Source organism: Ceratotherium simum, chromosome 22 (assembly GCF_057802395.1).
Source record: "Ceratotherium simum simum isolate JZ-2026a chromosome 22, ASM5780239v1, whole genome shotgun sequence".
Lineage (NCBI taxonomy): Eukaryota > Metazoa > Chordata > Mammalia > Perissodactyla > Rhinocerotidae > Ceratotherium > Ceratotherium simum.
Genome location: NC_141921.1, coordinates 34726393 through 34752262, shown reverse-complemented (window position 1 = coordinate 34752262; position 25870 = coordinate 34726393). Strand labels below are relative to the sequence as shown.

The 25870-nt window shown below is 54.5% G+C and overlaps 1 protein-coding gene across 2 annotated transcripts in view; it reads right to left on the bottom strand.

Moving 5' to 3' along the window:
* Positions 1-21939, bottom strand: part of ECE1 (endothelin converting enzyme 1) — a 106717-nt gene extending 84778 nt beyond the window's left edge. The window contains exon 1 of one of the 2 annotated variants that reach the window (XM_087446637.1): positions 21845-21939. In XM_087446637.1, coding sequence (XP_087302763.1) covers positions 21845-21847 — 3 coding nt within the window. In that variant the 5' untranslated portion in view covers positions 21848-21939. The remainder of the gene's footprint in view (positions 1-21844) is intronic. The other variant, XM_087446638.1, reaches the window with a different exon arrangement.
* Positions 21940-25870: the final 3931 nt, after the last annotated feature.

Here is a 25870-nt window from a genome sequence, read left to right as displayed (position 1 = left end):
CGGTGTTCCGAGGGCAAGTGGACAGGCAGCGGGGCTGGCGGATTCCTGGGTTATCAGAACAGCTCCTCCACACCAGGCCCAAGTTACCCCAGCATCCCCCGGGACAAGCAACTGCTTTCCTGTAGCTCACGGGTCCCCGCAGGACTCAGGCACAGGCAGGCCATCAGATCCCAGCATCTCATCCATCAGAACATGAGGTGGGTCTGGGTTGGAAGGGACAGTCAGGCACTGCCCTCCCTCCAGGGCTGGTGGTGGCCGGCAGGGACAGCCCTGGGCTCCTGAGACGGGAGGGAAGAGGGGAAGGATCATGAGCAAAGAGGACGGCTGAGCTGTGAACAATGGCTGGTGAATGACTCTCTTCACAGCTTGCAGCTGAGGGGGTGGGGCGGGGGGGGGGAGTGGTGACAGAGCGAGGGAGGAAACCAGACATTGATCAGGCACCAACAACATTTGTCACGCACCATCACGGGGTGAAGTACTCTACACAGGTTTCATTTTATCCACACAACAACCCAGCAAAGTAGGTGGTTCTGTCCCTGACTTACAGATGAAAAGACTGAGGCTCAGGCAGACGAAATGATTTGTCCACAGACACACAGCTTGGACATGATCACGATTCTTTCTCTTGCTCCAACTTCTCCCTCTGCTTCCTTCCCCCTCTTTCTCTCTCTCTCTACACACACGCACGCACGCATACTTTTAAACCCCATTCAATGGCCTCCTATTACTCCGAGGATAAAGATAAAACCTACAAGCAAGTCAGGCTCTAGCCCTGCCACCCTGTTTAGCCTCATTTCACTACGTGCCCCCACCCTCCCTACCCCAGTCCCCAGTGACTCTGCTTTTCTTTTAGCCCTTTATTTTCCCTTAAACCACAGGGCACACACTGTTCCCTGTGCCTAGAATGCTCTTCCCTTCCCACCTAGTTAACATCACCTCTCCTTTGGATCATGGAAGGTCACGTCTACAGAGAAGCCCTCTCCCTGACTAGGTCAAGTTCCCTTATTACAGCCATGTGTAGCACCAGGACCTTGTCTTTGTGGCATTTGTCACTGCAGTAATTTCATGCTTGTCTGAGATTACTTGATAAAGAGCTTTCTTGCCCCCACGTTCTCCCTAGATTGATGAATAGGTATTTATCACGCACCTACTATGCGCCAGGCACTGTCCCAGGTCCTGCCAGGACAGTGGAGAACAGCCCGATAAGGTCTCCACGCCCACGGAATTCACATTCTAACAGCAAGAAACAAAGACAGAGGGCACGGCACATGCAAAGGGGTAGAAGTGGGACAGAAGGGTCAGCTGCTCTGGGGAATTGCAGTTCTGTTTGGCTGAAGCAGGGAGGACGGGGTGGGGAAAGGCCAGAGATGAGGCTGGAGAAACCGGCAGAGACTGGACCACGAAACACCCCAGAATTCCTGTGGAGGAGTCTGACTCACCCCCAGGATAATGGGCAGCCACGGAATGGCTTTGAGCAGGACAGTGACAGGGTAGGCATGTGTTTCAGGAAGACGGCTGAGACTGCGGGGAGGACGGGAGGCTGGAGGGGCGAGGCTGGAGGCAGGGAGGGCAAGGAGGAGGCTGTGCCTTAATCCAGATGAGAGGGTGGTCGACAGAGGTCAGCAAGGGCGAGGGGTGGAAAGAAGCGGAAGGAGAGTCCAACTATCGATAGAACTTGGTCCAGGGGCCGGCCCCGTGGCGTAGCGGTTAAGTGCGCGCGCTCCGCTGCTGGCGGCCCGGGTACGGATCCTGGGCGCACACTGACACACCACTTGTCAGGCCGTGCTGTGGCGGCGTCCCATATAAAGTGGAGGAAGATGGGCACAGATGTTAGCCCTGGGCCAGTCTTCCTCAGCAAAAAGAGGAGGATTGGCATGGATGTTAGCTCAGGGCTGATCTTCCTCACAAAAAAAAAAAAAAAAAAAGAACTTGGTCCAGGAGGCGTCTGGGCGCCACCTTGAATTCCATTCAGGCAACTGCGCACAGCGGCGCCACTGCCTAAGGGAGGCAGGGCAGGCAAAGCCCGGGTCTGGGAGGGCGGGTGCAGAGGTGGCCTTCACCAGGGAAGGGCAGCATCGGTGAGAGAGGACAGGTGGAGCCCAGGGCAGAGGAAAAGGCGATGGCCTTGGGGATCACTCCAACGTGCAGCTGACAGAGAGGAGGGCATCCCAAACAGGCCACAGGACAAACCCAAATTCAAGGACATTCTACAAAATGCCTGCCCAGAAAGTCCGAGAAACTGTTACAGACCAGAGGAGGCTAAGGAGACGTGACGACTACATGTAATATGGTGTCCTGGATAGGATTCTGGAACAGAAAAAGGACAGCAGTGTAAAAACCAGTGAAATCCTAATAGAGTGTGGAGTTTAATTAACAGTAAGGTACCAATGTTGGCGTCTTAGTTTGGACGAATGTACCATGGTCACGTAAGAGGTTACCGTGAGGGGAAACTGGGTGAGGGTACACAGGAACTCTGTATCATCTTTGCAACTTTTCTGAAAACCTAAAATTATTTCAAAACAAAATGCTTATTAAAAAAAAAGTTACAGGATTCCTGGTCCCAGGGACTGACTCTCCTGAGAGAGAGGACAGGAAGGGAAGTCGGCCTGGGCCTGGGATGAGATGCACCTGGATCTGCACCTGGTGGAAACTGTGGACGTTTGCTGAAATCCTGACAGGGGCTCAGGAGAGAGGGCAGGCCCTGGGGCTCCGAGGTTGGGGTCATTTCCAAAACCAAGGCTCCTCACACTTTCCCGAAGGTTCCCAGAGCGGTACCCAGGGAGATCTGAGGACACAGCTAAAAGCCTTCACTGAAGCCTCTTTTCTTTTAAATCTTAAAAATTCATGCCAATTCTGCATTCTACTCCAAAACAGAACCTTTTAATTTTACTATAAAAGTACCCCACTATATTCCCCAGGGCAATCTTGTGCACTGGTCTGAAATGCCCAAATATAAAAACTAAGTGCAAAACCTCAAGAGCAGACAAGCTGATCTGGAGCGGGTGGGGAGGAGAAAGGCCTGAGCCCTCCAGAATAACACAGCTGGAGAGAAGGAGACGGGACCCAAATATACCTGGACCCACAACCGGCTAGACATGGTGCCAGGTGCTCACATCCATTCATTCATTTTTTCTCACTTACTCACTCTTACAAATATTTATGTGCCTCCTACATGCCAGCACTGCTCAGGTGGACATACCGGCGAACAAGACAGGCAGAGATCCTTATATGTGAGTGGGAGGAGATGGAGGAAGTTAAATAACTAAATGCAATAGGGAACATGTTAGACTGTGGTGCACCAAGGAGAAAAGCTAAGCAGGGAGGGGACAGAAAATGGGAGGGGGACAATACCCAGTAGGGTGGCCAGGAAGGCCTCTCTGAGAAGGTGACATCCCAGTAAAGCCTCAAAGGAAAGGAGGCTGCTCTGCAGATGCTTCTCGTCTGTTTTTCACAACTGTGGGTGGTAATTATGTGCCCTCTCTTACAGATGAGAAAAGTGAGTCTCAAGGAGGTAAAACGGCTTATTTAAGGTCACCGAGAAAATAACGGAGAAACGGGGGAGAGCCAGAGACTGAAGCCAGGCCCATCAGGTCCTCTCCAGGGAGGGCGACTGGGGGCACCGTGACCATCCCCCCCCCCGCCCCCCAGGCCCTGGCAGATGGCGCTCGTTGATGCAATCCATCACACCTCTCGCCCATGCTGAAGCCAGATTTCCAAATCCTCAGAAGAGTCACTACTGATCAATAGGGGTTGCTACACCCCTATATACCTTCCTAACCTGATCGGTTTAGGAGAGGTAAGAGGCAGAATGGACAAGCAGGCCCTCCTGAGGGCACTGGGTGGGCAGAGGAAGAGGGGGAATCAGTGCTGGTCAAGGGGAGGACCCTCCACCTGCTCAGCCCAGCACAGTTCCACCCGGGGAACACCACAGTTCATCGCTGTCAGAGCTGCGGTTTACTGACTTCACCGGGTCGGCTGCCCCATCCGATAGTCACCCTGGAACCCCTCTCTCCATGGCCAGAGTGCCCTTCACAGCTGAGAAACAAGTTTGGAGGGGAGCAAGAGGGGCTTGCCCCACCCCACTCCTTTCCCCCTTCTTTCCACATAATGACAAACATGTCAGGGTTGAAGAAATAACTCATTTTCCCCAGAGAGGGCCAGGCTGGGCTGAGTGGCTGGAGGAGCCCGCAGGTCACTAACCCGCCTGCCTGTGAAATGGCTTTGGGCCCCAGGAAGGCAGGGGACAAAGGGAGGCGGAGGCGGCAGAGACAAGTGGCCAGTGAGTGTGCCAACTCTCACTCACTCTCCTTACCCAACCTCGAGGGTGTCACCGGGTGCCACCCAGCACTGCTCAAATGGAACCTGACGGAGAAGACAAATTCCTCCGGACTTTCCTGAACGAGCTTATGGCTGACTCACGGCCACCTGGGACAGGAAGAAAACTCACAAATCACCAACGAAGGGAAACACGGTTCCTATTAAACAATCTCCTCGATGGAGGGATCAGAGATCGCCAGAAGAAATGCTCACTTACATTTTGTTCAAGGTTTTGTTCTTAGAAGAAACACATTACACAACTGATGGGAGTTGGAATTGGTTGCAAAGTGCAAGTTTGTAATTAAATTCTATTTCTCCATTAGCTGGCATTAAACACGTAGAGATGTGTCCCTAACGGCAATATGAACCATAACCTGGCCCCAGGACTATCAACGTGGCACAGGAAGGCTTGTTCTCTACCCCGACCCCCTCCCTATGTCAGCCCTGTGAGGCTGCGGCCTCCCTCCCTCATCCTTCACCGAGCATCTGCTGAGGGCAGGTATGCAGAGACCGCCAGGGCCTGCCCTCTAGGACTTCCCCTCCGGGGCAGAGAAGTAACAGCCACGATTACAGGGCGCGAGTGCCCGGAGGACAGAACAGTGCCAGCTCCTCACCCAGCTCGAAACCTGCTTCCAGCTGCCTGACCCCTCCCCCAAGGGGACCACCGGCTCCCCTCCAGCGAGACCCCCAGACGGGGTTCCAGAGCAACCTTCTCTTCATCCTCCTTTGCTAGCCTCCTCCCTCTTCACTGCCGATGGCCTGTGTGAGCCACAAGCACACCCACCCTCAACCCTGAAGTCGGATGTTCCACAGGATCCTGCAAAAAACAGACTCTGGAGTCAGCCAGCATACAGGCCCTAAGCCATGTGGCCTTGGCTGTGTCACCTCGCCTCAGCAGGCCTCAGCTTCCTCACCTGTTAAATGGAGACACAATAGGACCCACCTCTTTAGAGCAGACTCTCATGAAATGAGTCAATGCACAGGTTGCTTACCACAGGGCCCGGCTCGAAGTTAACGCTCACGAAATTGTGGTTCCTACCCCTGCTCCACAGAGCGGACAGGTAAGAGAACAATGAGAACAGGTGTCACAAAGAGCTACACAGCTACAGGAGTCTGTCCTCCCGATGTCAGCCAGGGGCTCAAGGAGATCCTGGCTTCTCTATGAAGCCACTGGTGGCTCGTTCACCAACTGACCTCATCTCCAGACCTGATGCCCCGGCCCACCCATGCCATGATTTCCAGAACTGAGCTCCCCACTGTGGGAAGGGGGCTGTCTCTGACTTGTCCTAAATGTGCCTCTCCCTGACCCAACGGGACATCAGGACCAGTGGGCTGAGCTGGGGGCATTCAGTGTTCTTCCTGCCCCTTCTCGGCCCTCTTCTTTCTTCCACCCAATGTTCTGAGCCAACAACAGCTGCTTCCCAGGCTCAGCTGCCACACAGCCTGCGGCTCCTGAGCAAAAATACCCATGCGGGGGAGGGTGGGGAGGCTGCGGAGGGGCCCGAAGGGGGGGTTGTGGCAGGTGGCAGGAGGAAGAGAACGCATGTCTTGAGCACCTACTATGCGTCAGGGTGAAAGGGCCCAGTCCCTGGGGGGGATTCAGAACCTGGGGAGACTGTAGTGTGTGTGGGGGGGGGCGGGGAGTGGGGGTGCCTGGTCTCCAGGAAAGCAGAGGACTCAGTCTCCAGAGAGAGATCAGGTCTGGGTCCAAGGTACAGGAGCAATTTCAGGGAGAAGGGTCCTGGGGAGAGAGCAGGCTCTAGCACCTGGTGAGAAAAAAGGGGGGCCTGAACCCCAAGGAGGAAAATGGGGGCTCAGATAGAAGGGATGAGGTTCATGCAGGGAGTTATGGCTATCCTGGATCCCAGGAGGATGGTTCAGACCAGGTGGGGAGGTGGGGAGAGCCCTGCAGAGCCAGAAATTCATTTACCTGAACATCTCTGAGGTCTTGTTTGCCAGACAGGGTTAACTGGGGGAAGAAAAGAAATCTTAAACGGCAGCCAGGAGATTCCAGTTCCAGAAGTTTGGATGAGGGGGCGTCTCCCTACTTCTGGGGAGACCCCACTGGCAGAGGCCCAGGCTCTGGCCGTGTGTCTGTTTCTCTCCAGATCCTTGGAAGGCCCCCACCTCTGCCCAGCGAGAGGCTGTTTGTGCACAGTGGCTCTAGCCCCCACCCTCTAGCCCCCCCAGCCCCACTTCTGTGGACTCCTTCAAAGCCCCGGGAGGGCCTGGGTGGGGGCAGAGGTCACAGGGAAAGAATCTGGAGGTCAGAGCGCTGTCCCTCCCCCATTAGATGCTTCAAAGACAGAGTCTGCGCCCATAAAGCACCCCCTCCCCTGAAGCCACCAGACTGTGCGGTGTGTGGGGGGCGGAGCACAGGGAAGGGGCGCAGCCACCAGGGAAGGACTCTGCCAAAGCAGCGGCCAGGAGTCTGGGCCCTGAGGCAGAGTTTTGCTGGAAGGCCCCGGACGGGAGGTTGCTGGCCCGGCATCTGGGCTCTGGCACTGAGGAGCTGTGCAACCGTGACCCACGGCAGCCCACATAACCTTTCTAGGCTCTGTTCTCACCTGTCAGGGCAATAGGCTGGACCCCCTGCCCCACCCCAATCAATCACCAGCCCTTGTCAACTCTACCCCAGTACCTGTCCACCTCTCCCTCCCCACCACCACCAGCCCTCGCCTCCATTCTTGCCCCCTCCCCCAAAGCCATCTCCATGCAGAAGCCAGAGTTTAAGAAAAGGCAAGCGAGTTGCTGTCACCTCCCTGCTGGTACCCCTCTTCCAGGGCTGGGTGAACCCTCCACCCTGCTGGCTATACATTTTTGCCTTTTCTTCCTTTGTGAGCTTAAACAAGGTCTTTTGGTGTAGAAGAAAATAAAGCCTAAAGTTTATTGATTTGAACACGAACACACACACACACACACTCCCACCCCTGTGGCTTCCCACTGCTCTTGGGATGAAGCTCAAATCTCTCACCTGGTCTACATGGCCCTGCAGGACCCAGCCCCTGGCCACCCCTCACCCTCACCTTGAGTCACTCCTGCCCTCACTTTCCACTCCAGCTACACTGAACAGGCTATAGGTCACCCACCTCAGGGCCTTTGCACAGGCTATTCCTCTGGCCTAGAATCTTTTTCTCTCCATCTTTTTACCTGGCTAACACTTAACCCATCCTTCAGATTTCTTCTCAAATGTTTTTTCCTCAGAGACGTCTTCCCTGCCCCTGCTCTCCCTCCAGGCCCTGCCTAGATGGGCTCCTCTGGCATAAGCTCACACAGCACCTGCTCATAATTAGAGATCTGTGTGATTACCCAAGACCATGCCTGTGTGCTCATCATTCTACACCTTGTGCCTGGCACCTCAATAAATGGTAGTTACCGCCACCATTAATCTTCCCATGTTTACCTGGTTGGTGGAGCTGGGTTCTGTGCCTCCAAGAATCTGTGTGTGGGAGCTGGCAAAAGAGACAGCGTGGGGTACTGGGAAGACCACAGGCCTTGACAGCTGAGGAATCTAGATTCTAATCCCAGCTCTGCTACTATGAGCTGTTTGGCTTTGGGCAAGTCACCTAACCTCCCTGAACCTCAGTTTCCTCATCTGATTAATCTGAACATTAAATTAACACTTTAGACGTGTTGGTTACAAATGTCTTCACCATGACTGGTAAAAATCTCTTTCAAGACTCCCCACCTCCCTCTGCAGCAATTTCCCCCACCAAGCAATGTTCTGATAGCTGAAGTGACAAAATAAAACGCCCAGGACAGTGCTGGGCCCAGAGCAGACATGTAATAAATCAGGATTTCCAAAGTGTGGGCTGTGGCTCACCCACAGCAGAATCAGGGAGTCTGTTGGAAATGGAGGTCCCTGTACCCCATCCAAACCTACTGGATCAGAGCATCGGGGACAAGGGCAGTGAGATCCACATTTGTAACCAGCACCCTGGTGATTGTCATGCACACGGGAGTTTGAGAAGCGCTACAATCAATGTGATCTTACTGTTGTTACCACTAACCAGCAAGTCCTGGGCGCCCTGTGTACAAGCCCAGAGGTTATCTGGGATGGGGTGTGAACACCTGTCACCAGAAAGACACAGAGCCTATCATAAACTGCTATGCTTCCTGATGGCGTAAAAACACGAGCACAGGCCTTGGGGTCAGACACATCGAGGGGCAAATTCCAGTCTCTTTACTTAACTTGCTTAGCTGTGTGACCTTGGACGTGCGGCTCAACCTCTCTGAGTCGCCTTCTGCAGGTTTAAAATGGCGAGACACAACCTCTACCTGCCAGGGTTGATGGGATGGTCTGCGGAAGTGCCTTATGCAAAGCACATTTCAGGTGCAGGGAGCGGGGGGAAGTTGAAAAACAAAACAGGAACTGCTTCAGTGTCTCCCCGCGCCTCCTCTGCTGCCACAGGGACACTGGAGGTGGAAGCTGTGTGTCCTCCTCAGGACACCACAGTCCCGACATACAGAGGGGGCAGACCCTTCCCTGCCAAGCCAGTTAAGCACCCACCACCCTTGCAGAAGGGGCAGGCAGCAGGGTTTGCGAGGAGCAGAAGCAGGGGTTGGATGAGAAATGGCTGGACACTTACCCAGGGCTCACATGAGTGGCCCGGGACCCGAAGAGTCACATGTCCCAAGGCCAGCCTTGTGGGGCAGTGGAGCCAAGCATGCCGCGGTAGGTGAGAACAGAGTCTAGAACCAGATTGTCAGGCTTAAATTCTGTGTCTCTATCACTACTGGCTCCTTCCAGCTGGCAAATTCCTACTCATCCTTCAAGATCCAACTCAAATATCACCTCCCTGGGCCAAGTTAGTCACCCATTCCTTTGGGCCTTCAAAGGCTCCTGCCCACACACTCGAATACTATTCCGCACTTGGCCTGTTGACTTATCTGTCTCTCCCAAAGGCCTGGGAGCTCCTTGAGGGCAGAGACGCTCCCCTACCTGGCACAGAAGATGCACTCAGCAAATGTTGGTTCAGCCTTCTGAGTTCCCTTCCTCCCCCACTAACGCCTCCTGTTCTAATCCCTGTTCTTCTCCCCAACACTAGGGGGTTCAACTTCTAGACCCCTTTTTCCTGAAGGTCTGTATTTGCTCATCCCAGAGTCGATGCTTAGAAAAGGGTGTACAGAAGACCTATTATTACTTTTTTCACCTTTGCTGGCTGCACAGGACTCCCACGGAAGGTGGAATGCTCAGAGTCCAGGAGGCTGTCTGGTCATGAGGACTGTGGGGAAAGTCGGTGACAGAGGAAGCACGATAGCATAGTGGTGACGAACTTGGGCTCTCTGGCCAAACCGCCTGGGGTTTGAATCGTGCTCTGCCACTTACTGACTGAGACGCTCTGTGACTCAGTTTTCCCATCTATAAAATGGGGATAATAATAAATACCTCATAGGGTTGATGTGAGGATTACGTGAATTTATAAAACATTTAGCACTGTGCCTGGCACACAGCAAACACTCAATAAACATCATTACTAGTACATAATAGCTAAGCCTGGTAAACACTACCGGCAGGAAAGCACAAAAGGATTATTGACTAAAACCCCAATGTGGCCGGAAGTTAACAGTGTATCATTTCCCCCAAGGAGTCATCAAGTGTCACCAACCCCAGAAGTCTTCTCTGAAGCAAGCTGCACAGGTCTGTGTACATCACTTTCCAGTTGTATCAGACCCATGTTGCCTAGTTTCCCCCACGGACAGAGAACTCGCTAAGGGCAGCCCTACGTCTGCCAGATAAACAAGTTCGCATCGTGACCCGAGTCCTTGACCAAGGCCCCAAGCACAGTCTTTCCGTGGAGGCCCATTTCACTGGTAAAGCAACTCTCCATTGTCCATGGTGCAAATCCCTCCCAGTTCCATCAGGTGCTGGGAATACAGAAATGAGAAGGTGGGGGCTCTGCTCCGGCAGAATCCATCCAGTAATAAAATCAGTTAACACCCACTAGGCACTCACCGTATGGTAGGTACGGACCCCAGCACTTTACAGGAATTATACTGCTTGTTTAAACAACTCTCTGGGTTTTGTACTATTATTATTTCCATTTTCCTTATGCAGAAACAGAGGCTAAGAATTAAGCAGTTTGCCTGAGGTTGCTCAAGTAAGAGGCAGAGCTGGGATTCAAACCCAGGCAGGCGGGCCCAGAGCTCAAGGTCTTGATCTGTGATAGTGCAGGGAGACAAGAGAGAGCAGCAAATTTCGTCCAGGGTGACTTGTGCCCTGATAGAAGGCAGTCTGGGGTGGGAGGGAGGGCACCGTGGGAACGCATGATGGCTGGGCAGGGGATGGTCAGGAAAGTTTCTGAGAACAGCTGCGGGAGGAAGAACAGGCCTAATGGGCTTGGTTGGGACCTATGGCAGTGTTGTCATTGGCGACACCCACCTCCTGGAGTCAAGCACCGAATATGCACCACACACCTCCGAGCATATCTTCTCTCATTTCATGTTCGAGACCACCCTGAGGGGGTTGTTATCCCCACTTCCCAGATGGGAAACCCAAGGCTCAGAGAGGAAAACTTACCTGCTGAAGAAAGGTCCTTTACTACAAGGAGTGGCGGATTCAGGGCTCAAGTTCGAGTTGACCCCATGGCCTCTGCTCTTAACCCCAAGGCCACACTGCACAAACAGGGGTCAGTGGGAGTGTGGTAGGGACCTGATGCAGAAGGCGAGAGCCACCCAGTTTCCCATCCTGGGCCTGCGTGTAGCGCCTGTCTGCCCCCATTCAGGTTGGAGGCGGAAAGAACAGCTCCAGTGTGTGTGTGCACATGTGTGTGTTTGCGCGCGCTGGGGGGGTGATGGTAATTAAGGGCCCGGTTAAAGGGTCTCCTAGTGTGTGTGTGTGTGTGTGTGTGTAAGGCCCCGGTTAAAGGGTCTCCCAATGTGTGTGTGTGTGTGCGCTGGGGGGGTGGTGGTAATTAAGGGCCTGGTTAAAGGGTCTCCCAATGTGTGTGTGTGTGTGTGTGTAAGGCCCCGGTTAAAGGGTCTCCCAATGTGTGTGTGTGTGTGCGCTGGGGGGGTTGTGGTAATTAAGGGCCCAGTTAAAGGGTCTCCTAGTGTGTGTGTGTGTGTGTGTGTGTGTGTGTGTGTAAGGCCCCGACTAAAGCGTCTCCCAATGTGTGTGTCTGTGTGCGCTGGGGGGGTGGTGGTAATTAAGGGCCCGGTTAAAGGGTCTCCCAATGTGTGTGTGTGTGTGTGTGTGTGTGTGTGTGTGTGTGTGTGTGTAAGGCCCCGGTTAAAGGGTCTCCCAATGGTGATGGGGAAGGAAAATGAACAAGCAGCAGTGAGACGGGCTGACAGTGAGAATTTCCTCTCCTCCCTGCCTAACTGCATTCACCAGAACTAGAAAACAGCACAAGTGAAGGCTGTTCCCTCCAGCCCTTCACGAGGCTTAAAATGACAGAACCACAATAGTAATAACATCAGCGACAGCTCCCACTTACTGAGGACCTACTAGGTGCACTGTCCTATGAGCCTTACAGCCTTTCAGGAATCATTTCAACCACTCTTCACAACACCAGCATGACAAAGATGTCACTATCATCCCATTCCACAGGGGAGGAAAACCAAGGCTCAGAGATGGTCACTGGCCCAAGGTCACCCAGCTGGGACTCAGGCAGAACCCAGGTCTGTCTGGCTCCAAAACCCTCATCTTAACCAGAAAGAGCAATAGATTAGGAGTCCCAAAGATCAGAGTCTAAATCCTGCTTCTAACTCGCTGTGTGGCCTCAGGCAAGTCTCTTTCCCTTTCTGAGCCTTTGTCTCCCCACGAGGAGGCTGGTCTACATGTCGTCTAAATCCCGCTTCCTGAGATCTTCTGTAACTCTGAACTCCCATGCCCTCTCCTCCCTCTCCCCACCCACCACACCCGGAAGCCCAGCAGGATGCCCAGGAACCACCCCCTCAACACTCCAGGGCAGAGAAAGATGAAGTACCGCCTTTTCATGGCCACCTCCTGCCTGAGACCAGCCCAGGACATCCAGGAACCACAAAGCCACAGGATTCCCTCGAGCCAGGCCACGGGAGCAGCTGCTCAGAGGGCACAGGGCTGGGCATCCCCTTGCGGCCATCACTTCCTCCACTCTCACTTCTCGGCAGGGCATGTGGAAGTGGGGAGGCAGGCTCAGGTTCTATGTCCTTTTGGTCCCGTTTCTCTGGATCCCCAAAGCCTGGGGTTGTGGGAATGTGGTCACTTTGGGAGAATCTCGAGCTCACCCTGGAAAGCTGAGTTCAAGTGGAAGTTTTAAGACAAGTCTGTCTGGCTCCGAATGCAACTTCTGCCCCCCATGTTCTGCTGCCAGGAACGTCTCGCAGCATCTGGGATGCCCTCAACCTCCCTCCCATCCTCCGAAGTAGCCGCTAAAATCCCAGATCCTGGAGAAGCATAAGCCTCCTTGACCTCAGGGCAGGTGCACGTACTGAGGCCCTGTCACCTCTCATCTAACACCGGCTTCCGTGCCTCACTCCTGCCCCCTATAGTCCATCCTCCACACAGCAGCCAGGGCGTTTCTTTTTTTTTTTTTAAAGATTTTATTTACTCAGTTTTTCCCCCCAAAGCCCCAGTAGATAGTTGTACGTCATAGGTTCACATCCTTCTAGTTGCTGTACGTGGGACTCGGCCTCGCGTTGGACGGAGAAGTGGTGCCTCCGGGCGCTCCCGGGATCCGAACCCAGGCCGCCAGCATCAGAGCGCGCGCACTTAACCGCTAAGCCACGGGGCCGGCCCTAGCCAGGGCGTTTCTAAAACATAAACCAAACCAGCCATCCCTCTCCTTGAGCCCTGCAGTGGCTTCCCATCACTCTTAGAATGAAATGCCAACTTCCCCCCACGCCTGACAAGGCCCTACATGACCTGGCCCCTCCATGCCCACCTATCTCTATCCCTTTCCCCCTTGCTCCCTCTGCCCAGCCACATCGGCCTTCTGGCTACCCATAATGGGCCAAATCCCTTGTCCCTGTCTCAGGCCCTTTGCACTTGTTCCTCTGCTCAGAACTCTCCTCTCCCACATCTTTGCCCAGCTGCTCCCTCCTCATCCTTCAGGCCTCAGCTCAGATGTCACCTCCTTCCTTGCCCACAAATCTAGAGTAGTCCCCTCCCTGCCTCACAGCCACTGGCAGCCACATCACCCTGTTGTATCTTTTTCCCTTTCTCTGAAGTGGTCTTTCTAGTTGGTTGGTTGGCTGGCTCTGGCTCCCTCCCCTAGACTGTATCTCCTCCAGGGCAGGAACTTTGCTGCCCCACCCACTTCTGTCCCCACAAAGAGACAGGACCTCATTTCATCCTCACAACCCTGCAGATGAGGATGCCGGAGCTCAGGGAGGTGGGGTGACTTGCCCAAGGTCACAGAGCCAGGAAGTGGCTGGATTCAAACCCAGCTCTGCCATCTCTGCCAAGCCTCCATGGGTGGGGGTCCCATGGCCAGGGGCCCACTCTGGGGGGCTCTCACCCAGGAAGGACTGACTCACAATAAGACTCTTGAGAGTACCAAGAATGAAGCGCCTACCCAGTTTCCCAAATGGTCCTTCCCTGGAGACAGGAGATGGCTGGGGCTCACCAGTGGGGCAGGTGCAACCCTGGAGGTGGAGGAACACGGAGCATGTGGGAGCAATGGCTCCCAAGTAGGCGGAGACCACCAGAAACCGGGGAGCGGGGGAAACCTGCAATCCACCCACTGCCTTGCAGAACGGGAAACTGAGGACCAGGGAGGGCAAGGGACTTGCCTAAGGTCACACAGCCAATCAGCGGTAGAGCCTCATGGTCTGGGGTCTCCAGGGCCAGGACCCCCTCCCTGTCCTGGGAAATGCCAGGTGAGACCCAAAGCCCAGGGTCGGGCAGACCCCCAAGAGCTGTCAGACCCCGAGGGTAGGGGCAGGGCTGATAGAGTGGATCTGAAGCATTAAGACAAAGAAAGGGCTCAAATTCCTTCCTTCTTTCAAAAAACATTCATCAAGAGTCTAGGCTTGGGCCTGGGGGCAGAGGTGAATAACCCTCTGAAAACAGAGCACCGTCCTTGAAGGATTGTGTGGCAGTTTCTGCGACAGTTAAACACACATTGACCAGCTGACCCAGCAGTTCCACTCCTAGGTACCTGCCCAAGAGAAAGGGGTGCTCAGGGCCACAGACAGACATGCGCAGGAAAGTCACAGCTGCCCGAACTGGAATCCCCCAGATGTCACCCATGGACATCTCCACGTGCATCTACCCAGAGGGACACGATGTAGCCTAAAAAAGGAGCAGACCCTGGTACAGGCAACACGGACAAACTAAACAACAGTCAGTGCTGACTGCAGCTGAAGGAAACCAGACCCAAGAGCACACGAATTCATGCAGATCAAGTTCGCACTCCAGGCAAAACTAGAGTGCCAGACGGCAGGCCAGCGGCTGCCTGTAGGGGAGACTGATGGAAGGGCGCAAAGGGGAACGTTCTGGGGAGGCGGAAATGTTCTATATTTTGATCGAGGTGGTGGTTGCAGGTGTGCACATTTGCAAAAATCGAGCTGTACAAGGTATGGGCGTCTTACTTAAGTAAATTATACCAAACTTTTTAAAAGCACACAATCTTGCCCTCAAGAAGTGCAGACCAGCAGAACCAGGACTGACATGTGGTTCTTAGCAGGCTAAAAAGAGAGGCTGGTAGCGACTGAGCCCCTGTATGTGCCAGGATTGAGTTGGGTTCTCCTGAAACAGCACCTGACAACTCTTCCAACGACTGTACAAAACAGGCCCCACATCTCCATATTTGAGATGAGAAAAACAAAGCTCCAGAGAGATGACATAATGCCCCAAGTGACACAGCAAAAAGCGCTGAAGCCAGGTTTGAACCCGGGCCCAGCGGTGGCCAAGGGCCACTTCTGCTGCGCCAGCAGCCCCCACCTCCCCGCCCCCCTCCCCACACCCTGAGGTCGCCGCTCCACGCCCCCTCCTCTCCCAGGCTGGAGGGAACAGCTCGCGGGTGCACTGGACTCTGGTTTCTGTGCAACAGCTCTTGGGAAATGCATCCTTCCTACCCCTTCCGCCCCCTCCACCTCCCCACTCCTCTCACTGTCACACATCTCTGAGGTCACTTCAGCCCGACCTCCGCCCAGTAAGAAGGAACCGTAGAGCCTGGGCCACTGGGCCTGCGTGCGCCTGTGTGGTGTTGACCAAGGGGCTTTCTCACCAGCCCAGCCTGTGGCCCCAGAGTGCCAGGAGGTCGTGAGATTAGAGTCCCCACCCTTGGCTCCAGTCCCCAAGTGACGCAACTCAGAGTCTGGATTCAGAGAATCGTAAAGTGTTTATTTGGAATAACAACCACCACCAACACCACCACCATTTTTTCAGTTCTTATCCTGTGTCAAGCGCTATGTCGAGAGTTACCTCATTAATCCTTACCAATGACCCTCCAAAGTAGGTACCATTAGGATCTCATTCTACAGACGAAGAAACCAAAGCTCAGAGGGATTAAGCGACTTGTCCACAGTCTCACAGTGAGGAAGTCGTGGGGCTGGGATTCAAACCCAGGTCCACCCAACTTCAAGTCCGTGCTCTGAACCAGAGAACTATGCTTGTAATCCTACAGGTCATTGCTGAAAAGGCCCCTGGAGTTGGTCGGTTCCAGCCATGCCATTTTACAGATGGGAAAATTGAGGCCCAGGAAGGGAGAGCGTCAGGTAGCTCAGGGCTACATGAAAAGTTAGTGGCAGAGCTTGGGCTGGACGCTAGGTCCCCTCCCTCGGCCTTGCTCTCAGTGACCAGATCAGAGCCTCAGAGCAGGCCACGTGCGCCTGGACGGGCAGCGCGTGGGAGGCAGGGAGGCAGGCAGGAGGCTCTGGTTCCAGGCGGAGGTAAATATTGACATTTCGGGTGTTTACACTGTAACCCTACTCCTCCTGGCTGTGGCCCCTGCCTGCCCTCCCACCTTCCCCGCCAAGGAGGCAAAGGAGCCTGCAGGGAGGAGGAAGGGGAGAACAGGCTTCTGGGCCAGGGGCTGCTGCTCATGCCCACAAGAGGCCTGGGACATCTCCAGCCAGGGGCCACTGGAGACCTGGGCCGCGGCCCCTGGGGCAGTGCCAAGAGCTAGGGAGATGGGGGTCTGGGCTGGGAGTCATAGGCCTGCCTTTAAGTCCTAGCTCTGCCACTGACTGGCAGTGGGGCCCAAGAACAGTTGGCAAATGGGGAGGAAAAGGCTTCACGACCTGTCAAGTGCTGTGCAAAGGTGAAAGATAAATAATCAACATTTCAGCCTGGCCGACGTCCAGCCCCAGTCAGTTTCTATCACCTCTGGCCACTGCCCAATAGGCCCACCCCCCCACCCCAGGGGGCTTTCCCAGGAGGGCAGAGTTTCTGCGGACTGGAGTGACAGCTCGGGACTGAAGCCAGAATCTTGAGTCAGGAGTCCACTGCCTAGTCCCAGGCCCTAATTCCCTGAGTGATCTTTGAGCCTCGGCTTTCACAGCTCCATAACGGGCAGACACCTACTTCCTGGGGCTGGCGTGAAGATCACAGAGGTTACATTTAAGTGCCAGGCACATGGCAGACGCTCATTTTGCCCCTGCGTCTTCCCACCTGTAAAATAGGGAAGTTGAATTAGATGGTTACAAATCCCCTTTCAACACAAGCTCTCTACGGTGTTACGAAGATCTAGCAGCCAGGCCCACCTCCCTGTCTCTGGGCCCTGAAGTTAGATCCTCCCTCAGCTAATTTCCTGAATGTTCTCCAGAAACTTGTTCCTCTGTTTACATTTTCCCCTGAAGAGCCCCCCCCCCCCACCGAGCCCTGTAAGGAGGGAGGAGCCATTCGGGGGCTTGTCAGCGAGGCTTTCGGATATCCCAGTCATCCCAGGGAAAGGGCAGAACCCCCAGGCCCCAGACTCCCAGCACCACTCCCTGACAGTGGGGTTCAGTCAGCGCTGGCAGTTCATTAAACTTTGCCCCCGACACTATAACTCTTTGAGGACAGGAGAGCATCACCTCGTTTTCATCTCTTCAAAGCTTGGCTCCTAGAGAGCATTCCATTCCACTAACTGTTGCCATAGGAAGTTCAACTGCCACCTCTTCTGGGAAGCCTTCCCTGATACACACCCATGGCCAGGGTGACTTGAGCTGCATCTCCAGGTTGGTACTTAGAATTTTCTACCTTGTTTCAGAGTCATTTGGGAACTTGGCCTTTCTCTCTATTAGATCAAAGTTCCTTGAGGCCAGGAGCCCTGCTGGTTATTTGCATGAAAAGATGAGGAGAGGTCAACGTCCACAGGGAAACAGGCTTTGTGGGACCTCTACGGCCACAGCCTCCACCTCTCTTCACTGCCCATTCTGGGCAGCATGATGGCAGGGGTGGGTGGAGGGGACAGTGACTGGTGTCCAGACCACTGTCATCTCTCCCAGGGCCACTCCTGCATCCTAAGTGGTTTCCCAGCTTCCAGCTTCGCCCCTCCTACCCATTGGCCACAAAGCAGCCTGTGTGCTCATCTCAAGATGCTCTGACCATGGCACTCCCTCACTCTGAACCCCTGAGTGGCTCCCCACTGCGCTTAGGATCGAACTGTAAATCTTTAACGTGACACTCTGCCCCTGGCCACCTCCCAGGCATCGTCTTCTGAGCCTCTGCACAAATTAATTCCCACCTGCACATGCTGCTCCCTCTGCCAGGAAGGCTCTTGCCAGTTCATTCATTCTTTAGGCCACAGCTTGGATGTCATGTCCTCAGGAGATTTTTCTGATCCCCGGGTGGGTTCCCCTACCTGCTCCACAGCACCCTGCATGTCTCCTTGGTAACAGTACTTGCACTTGCAATTTCCTGCTCCATATCTGCCTGGCCGCCACACTGTGGAAGAGAGACCTATTGGTCCCATTCACACTGACCGCAGCCCCAACGCCTCGTGTTATACCAGGCGGACTTGTTGGTGAATAAATGAATGAATGAATGAATGAATGAATGAAGCCCTTTGACTAAGGCAGGGGTGCTGACCTAGTTTACTGAAAAGAAAAACTTGAAACACGAAAAGTCATAAACACTTGCTGATGGTTCCTCCCTCACTGTAGACATCAAAGTGTGGACTTTAGCTAAGCTGGTTACGTCTTGGCTAGTGCCTGAGACTCTGCTGAGTCCACCCTGCAGCCCTTTTACTCCTCAAATCCTGTTTCTCCCAACAGGGCCTGGGCTCTCCAATTCTGGTTGGGAAACAATGTATTTATTCCTTAACAAAAGCTAACAACATGCCTGGTTTACCAAAAATCGTAGCAATGCAAGGGAACTCGAGTAACCTGGTTACCAGCCCAGGCACTGGCCACACAGGGAACGTTACTAAGGTACTTGCTGTCCTCTGGGAACCCCATGCAGGCTGGTTCAGGAGACATGTGACTGGCTTCACATCTTCAAATAATGACACTTTCCCTCAAGTTCTTCATAGTTTGGGAAGCATTTCTACATTGTATCCTAGATTGTATCCTCAAGGTATCCTGAGAAGCCAGCAAATCTGTCTCACTTGGGAGGAAAGGAGGTGCAGAGAGGGGGAACAGCTGACTCAAGCTCACACAGCAAGTTGGTGATACACCCGGTATTCAAACCTAGGTGCTGGACCCTGTCCTCAACTCAGCCACTTCCAGTAAAGATAATTCCCAGCCCTCAGCCGTGGCTTTAAGCTCAGTCCTTAGCTTGGAATGTGAAGGAACATTCTCAAGGTGCCACAACAGCAGACTGGGAACACTGGATTGGGCCTCCTTCCCCCCGACCTGTCTGATAACCCTCCAATCACGCAGGAGGTCTGTGCCTGCTCTGGCACTCTCTTGCTCGGGGACCCTGCTTGCTGCTGGGTGGTATGGGGACAGCCAGAGACGGGAGACACAAAAAGACTCCTCAGAATCCCCATTTCAAGCCCGTACTGGGGGGTGGGGGTCCACTTGAGGCCTTAAGAACAGCACTGACTCCCTGCCAAGGGGTTAGAGATCTGGGTGGGGAGCTGGGGACCATCAGAGAGATTCAGCCAGGGCAACAGGAAACAGCCCACACCACTCTCCAAGGGAGCCCCATGAGGAACCCAGGGGCCAGGGGAAACTTGGCCACGCTGGAGGGGAGGGAACGCTGGATTTGTTTAAAACCCATGGAGCAGGAGATCCAAAGAATAAACACTGTAGCAGCCCTGCATCACCCCCACCTCAGGAATGAGCACAGGGACTATTGTTTAGGGGAAACCAAAATGACAGGGGTGGAGGGCCTGACATCACCTCCACCCCACCCACACGTGGTGGGTCAACAATCCACAGCGGAGCTCTGACTCCTCAGCCAGCCTAAGCCTTCCACTCTCTGGCCCCAGCAACGCCCCCTGCCCACTTACTTTCCTCTTTCCCGGCTCTCTCATGCCCAGGGGCCAGGCAAGAGCATTTCCTGGGCTCTCACACCTCTGGTCCTCTGCTCACACAGGTCTCCCCACCTGGGATGTCCTTTCCAATTCAGATGCCACCTACTCAGTGAAGCTTTCTCTCATCTCTCCAGCCAGGAGCGAGCCTGGCCTGGCATGACATCTCTACCTCTCCCAAAGAAACGCCACCTAGCCTGAGGATCCGCGCAGACATTTACGGACTGGGAGAAGCTCCCTTCACAAGGTGTTCATGATGGTTTTTCCCTCCCTAGCACAGGGCTTGGCGCACGGTAAGTATAAATAATCCCTTGTTAAACGAAGAACAAATGAATGATTCTGTATCACCGTCCCCTTCTTCTCCCCACAACGTGATACACTTTAATCCTTCTTTCAGACTAGCAAATAGGTCGGATGTCAGGCAGAACTTCCCAACTTGAGCTTAAGGCTGTACAAGAAAGGAAACGAAGCTGTATCGGAGCAAAGCACGCTCACTGGGTTATCTCGCGGAATCTCCATACCGTCTCCGCGAGATAAGACCTATCATCTCATTTCACAGATGAGGAAACTGATACTCAGAGGTGATGACGTGACTCAACCAAAGTGCCTGTGGGGAAGTGGAGGAGCAGGAAATCGAACTCAAATCTGCTTGATGCCAAAGCCTGGGGTCTTCCTGACAGGCTGGGAGGTTTCTCAGGTTGTAAGGCTCTGAAAAGTGTCACCATGGCAAGGTGACCTCTCTTTGGTGGTGTTTAAGGAGGAAAAAGTTCTCTTTCTGAGCAACAGATCAGGGTGGGCTGGAGGCAGAGTGGATGATATGGCCTCAAAGTCTCACCTTCTTTCATTGTCATATACGGAGACTTTAAATCAAGTGCTGGTCACAGGGAGTTCGCTCCCTGCCACCAAAACTGTCCAAACAGAGCATTCCAGGGGAGAGGTTCCTGATCAAGGAGGTAAGATGGGTCCAAGATGATGTCTAAGTACCTCTGGGTGTGGAGTCAGCCGTATGTCATTATTACTGATTCTGGAGAGGCAAGTGGTGGTGCAGGGCAAAGCAGACACTAGTGGGGCAAGAAGAGAGGAGAGGAGAGGGATACTTTAAGGGAACCCCAGCTCTGGGCAGAGCAGGAGTTGGTCCTGGGGAGTCACTGGGGGACTCTTTAGGTCTACAGGGGGTCCCATCCTCCCCCACCTGAGCCCCCTCAGGCTTGGCAGCATTGTCACAGAGAAGTGGAGGTGCCACATGCCCTCCTCAGGCCCTACATGGTGACTTGTACCCACTTCACTGCACAGAACAGAACTAGGAGAGAGAATCTGGGGGGCCTCTGATGGGAAAATAAACCAAAGAGAAGTAGGTAGTCTCTGCCCCCATGATGGAGAGGTCATCATCAGGCTCTAGCGAGATGATTGGAAGGTCTTGGCTTTCCTTCCAAAAACAACCCCTCTCCCTAAAACCTCAACCTAAAAGCCTCAACCAGTCCTGCCTGGACCAAATGGGTTCTCTCCTGGGGCTTCAGAAACCCCTATGAAATCCCCCTCCTCTGCTCCCTTCTCCTGGTGCCACTCCCTATCCCAGTCAGTGCTGGGCCTCAGAGATTCCCTCCTCTGAGGACCCGTTACTGGGAAATGCTGGGGAGACCAGATCGCTGGGCGCAGGACCCCCAAATGTCCCCTGGTCTCTGATACCAACCAACCTGGCTGCCCAGTCCCCACTTTCCACACCCTTAGGCCATAGCGGGACGAGCAGTCCCAGAGTGCCCGGATCTAGCCCGCGGAATGCGCTGGCGCGGCCACCCACGATGCCCCCAGCCGAGCCTGAGCCCCGGACCAACCTCGGTGTCCCAGGGCACTCAGGTCCAACTGGATGCAGCCGCTTCGGAATTGTCCCCGACCCCTGTACGGACCCAGCCCGGACACCCAGAGTCTCCAAGCCCAGCCAGGTCCAGGGACTTCCGCACGCCCCAGACCTGAACCGCACCAACTGTCCCCGAACCGAACCGGCCACCCCGGGCCCTCCAAATCCGGCGCGGTGCAGCTGCCCAGAGCCAAGCCCGGCGCCGCCGGGCGAGGCGAACCCTGCCCGCGCGCCCCCCGACCCCACGCCTCCCGAGAGCCGCAGCCGGCGCCCAGGCCCCCGGCCCCGGGTCCACCCCGGCGCCGCCCCGGGGCCCGGCGAGGCTGGGCCGGGCGGCACTCACCATAGCTCGCGCGCTCCGCTCCGGCGCCGCCGCTCCGGGCCCGACCCCGGCTCCGGCTTCGGCTCCGGCTCCCGCCGCGCTCCCCGGACCGCGCGGCTGGCTGCCCGGCGGCGCGCTCGGGCCCCCGCGGGCGAGCGCGGCTCGGCGCCGAGTCCCGGGGAGGCGGGCCCGCCGCCGGGCCAATGGCGGGGCGCGGCGCCCGCGCGGCGCGGCCAATCACCGCCCGAGCTCGGCCTCCCCCGCGCCGGCTCCTTAACCCTCGGCGCGCCGCGGCCGGGCGCGGGCTGCGCGCGGACCCCGAGGGCGGGCGCGGGCCGGGTGTCCGGCTTCGGGGTGAGCGGTCCCGACCTCCCCGAGACCGGCTGTGGGCGCGGGCGGAGCCCGGGGAGCGGCTCGGCTGTGTGCTGTGCGCGGCCTCGGCGACCTTTGTCTTCTCCTGGCGCCTGCACGGGAGTGTGACCCAGGGCGCTGCAGCTGCGTGTGTTTATGTGCGTGTGGGTGTGTGTGTGTGTGTGAGCGCGGAGGAGGGAGGAGAGGAGGAGACAGAAAAAGCAGAGGAGAGATGGGTGCCGCGTGCCGGTTATTTATGTGTGACGGAAAGATCTAGACTGACTATATTTGGAGTTTGTTACCGCGTGCTTCCGTGTGTGTGTGTGTGTGTGTGTGTGTGTGTGTGTGAGTGTGAGAGAGTGAGAGAGGGGCGAGAGAAGGAATGATGGCTCTCCAAGCCTGTGCGTTTTTGTGTCCAGGAGAGAAACTGTCTCTACGTGCATGTTGCCTAAGTGCGTGAGTGAAGGAGGAAGAACAGAAAACGGTGTGAGTCTGTGTATTTGCATATGATGTGTGATCTGTACGTTTGGGGCCCTGTTGTACGCCTCTTGGTGTGGGAAGAAGATACTTTGTGTTCCTGTTGTAAACAAGTGAAGACCAAATCCCTGTGGCTGTGTGGTGTAGTGTGTGCATGTGTATGTGCCCACATACAAGGGCTGTGGCTGTGATCTGGTCTGACTGTGTATGTAGCCCAGTTTGGGAGAAAGAGTGTGGTGAAACTGTGTGTGTTTGTGTGACTTTGTGATATTTATGTTGTGTTGAGAAAGGAACTAATGTGTAGGGGGTGTAATGAGTTCAGGAGAGACAAAGACATCCTGGAGGAGGTAGGGTTTGGGCTTTGAAGTATGTATACGAGTTCATGAGGCCAGAAGGAAAGACCTGGGAATGTTGCCTAGCAGCCAAGGGGGGGTAGTTGAATTGGCTGGGGATGGAGGTGGATTCTGGGAGAGGGGGCACCTACTGTGGGAAGGGGGAGTGGGAGCCCTTGGCAGCAACCCCCGTTCAGAACCGGGCTCAGAGTGACTCATGCGGGGGAGAGGAGGTCCAGCACACAGTGCCAGGTTCCAAAGGGGACCATCTGCTCCTGGGCAGTGTGTGTGGCAACCCTCAGGATGGGGAGGGAGCTCTGTAGATATAACTCTTCCCCCCTTCCATTCAACAGCACTCTGAATTCTTCAGTGTGGAGGGAAGGACACGGGAGGTGGGTCACTCATCAAAATTCACAAAGCATGTTGAGTGCAGCAGAGGACGTGTGGTGGAGAGGGGAGGGTTGGGCCATGCCCCAAAGGTGACCAGATCTTCTCTGAGCCTGAAGGCCTGGACCTTCTCCATCCTGGAGGATTGGTAACATACCATCAGCTGCCCAGGCCTGGGCTGGCTTCAGATTCCTGACCATTCCTCAAGTGTCTGCCTGGGAATTGCAGCCTGATGCCTGGAAGGACATTCTGAGATCCAGAGAGACACAAAATGGAACGCAGGTATCCTGGATCTCCACTTGCCAGCAATGTGATTCTGGAGGATTCCCTTCTCCTCTCTGAGCCTCAGTTTTCTCCTCTGTAAAATGGGATTTGTAATTCCTGCCTACCTCACCGTACTGATGTGAAGATTTAACAAGTTAATGTACATGCAGGCGCTTTGTAAGCTACAAACCACTGGAAAGTGATCCATTTATATGAAGTTCAAAAATAAGGAAAACTGGGCCGGCCCCGTGGCTTAGCGGTTAAGTGCGCGCGCTCCGCTACTGGCGGCCCGGGTTCGGATCCCGGGCGCGCACTGACGCACCGCTTCTCCAGCCATGCTGAGGCCGCGTCCCACATACAGCAACTAGAAGGATGTGCAGCTATGACATACAACTATCTACTGGGGCTTTGGGGGGAAAAAATAAATAAATAAAATCTTTAAAAAAAAAAAATAAGCAAAACTAATCTATACTGGCAGAGGTCAGGCTAGTGTTACCTTTGGGAAGGGAATGACTGGAAAGGGGGCTCCGGGGGGACTTCTGGGTGCTGGTAAGGTTGTTTTGGGATGGAGGGGCTGTGTAGGGGGTGTGCTTAGTTAATGTAGTCTCCTTAGGCTCTGTGTGTTTTTCTGTATATGTTATACTCCAACAACATGTTCCAAAAAGAAAGGTCATGTATCCTGACCACATTTTATTCACTCACAGGAGCATTCTGAAATGCTCCATCAGCGAGGTAGGAACTGGGCTGAGTCTTGGGGATACAGCAGTGAACAAGCTGTGATCCTGGCTCTCTGAAGGAAACAGAGGAGAGAGGTTGTAGCTTTCTCGCTTCTAAAGGGGGCATGTTGGCGGAGGGAGGAGCTCGCCAAAGCCACTCCCTGGGCTGGCAGCAGAACCAGGACCAGAATTGAAGCCTCCCAGTGTTGGGGCTGAGCCTTTCCATTCCATCAGACTGCCCCATAAGAGGCAGTCCCTGGGCTTATGCTGCCCAGGGGAAGACAAGTAAGAAGGTTTGCTGCCAACTCTGACCCTAACCCCCAACTCCTTAGGGGTCCTCAGAGCTCACCTCCTCCAACAGCCTTCTGGGAACAATTGTGTGCAGTAGATGCTATGATTCCCGCCTGCCCCTATTGCAGGTGAGAAAAATTAATGTTCAGAGAGGGAAAGTGACTTCCCCAAGGAGGCACAACTCATCTGGGGGATTCACTCCGCTGGCATCACGCTGCTCCTCTTGGCATTTGTGGGCTCACTGTGCTCTCTGACAGAGACATGGTGGTTGTGTGGCAGGAGAACATGTTTCCCTTGTCAGATTCCTATGGACTGGGTGGTGAGGAGTGCTTCCTCCAAATACTCAGGCCTCCAGGCACAGCGATTGCTCAGTCAGGGCATCAGGGCTTAAATGGGCAGAAACCCGACTTAAACTGGAAAGTACGGAGGAAGAGCTAGCTTTAGGCATGGCTGCGTTGAGGAGCTCGGATGAGGTCATCAGGATTCAACGTCTCTCCCTCCGTCTTTCAAAACTGTTTCCCTCTCTGCTGGCCTCATTCTCTGGCAGGCTCTCTCCTCACGATCACAAGATGGCTGCCAGCAACTCCAGCAGAAATAGGGACTCTCTTTTCTCAACAGTTTCAATACCATTCCCCAAACCGAGTCTCATTGGCTCTCACTGAGACAAAGGTCTGTTCCTTGGCCAATCACTGTGGCCAAGGGTTCTGATTGGCCACCCCACAGAGAAGAAGGGCCTCAGAGTACCTGGTATATGAGTCTAGGTGTGGTTTCCAGCCATCCCAGCCTCAGGATTCACCAGGTCTCCACGGTGAATTTCAGGATTCATCAAGGTCCAAGAAGAATCCCATGGAATTTGTGGAGAGGCTTCCATTTCATTGGCCTTCAATAGATGGCAATGGTTATTATTGGTATTTTTCTTCGTCTGCTTTGCCTCTGTCATCATCTTGTACAGAAGAGATGTTTGGTCATGTCTAGTACACAAGTAAATGCTCGAAGAATCCCTAGTGGTTGACCGCTTTTTTTGGAGGGAACTGGTGCCATGTACCAAGTCAGATAGAGTCTGGACAAATTCGGCAGCCCACCAGCATGCAGACAGAATGAGACTCCTTATAAGAGCTATTTATTTTTAAATTTTGTTTCATCTTCCATAATTGAACTGAAACTATAGTCTAGAGCTCCTGGGGGGATCACCAAACTCTCCGGGAGCAAACTCCCTGACATACACCCCC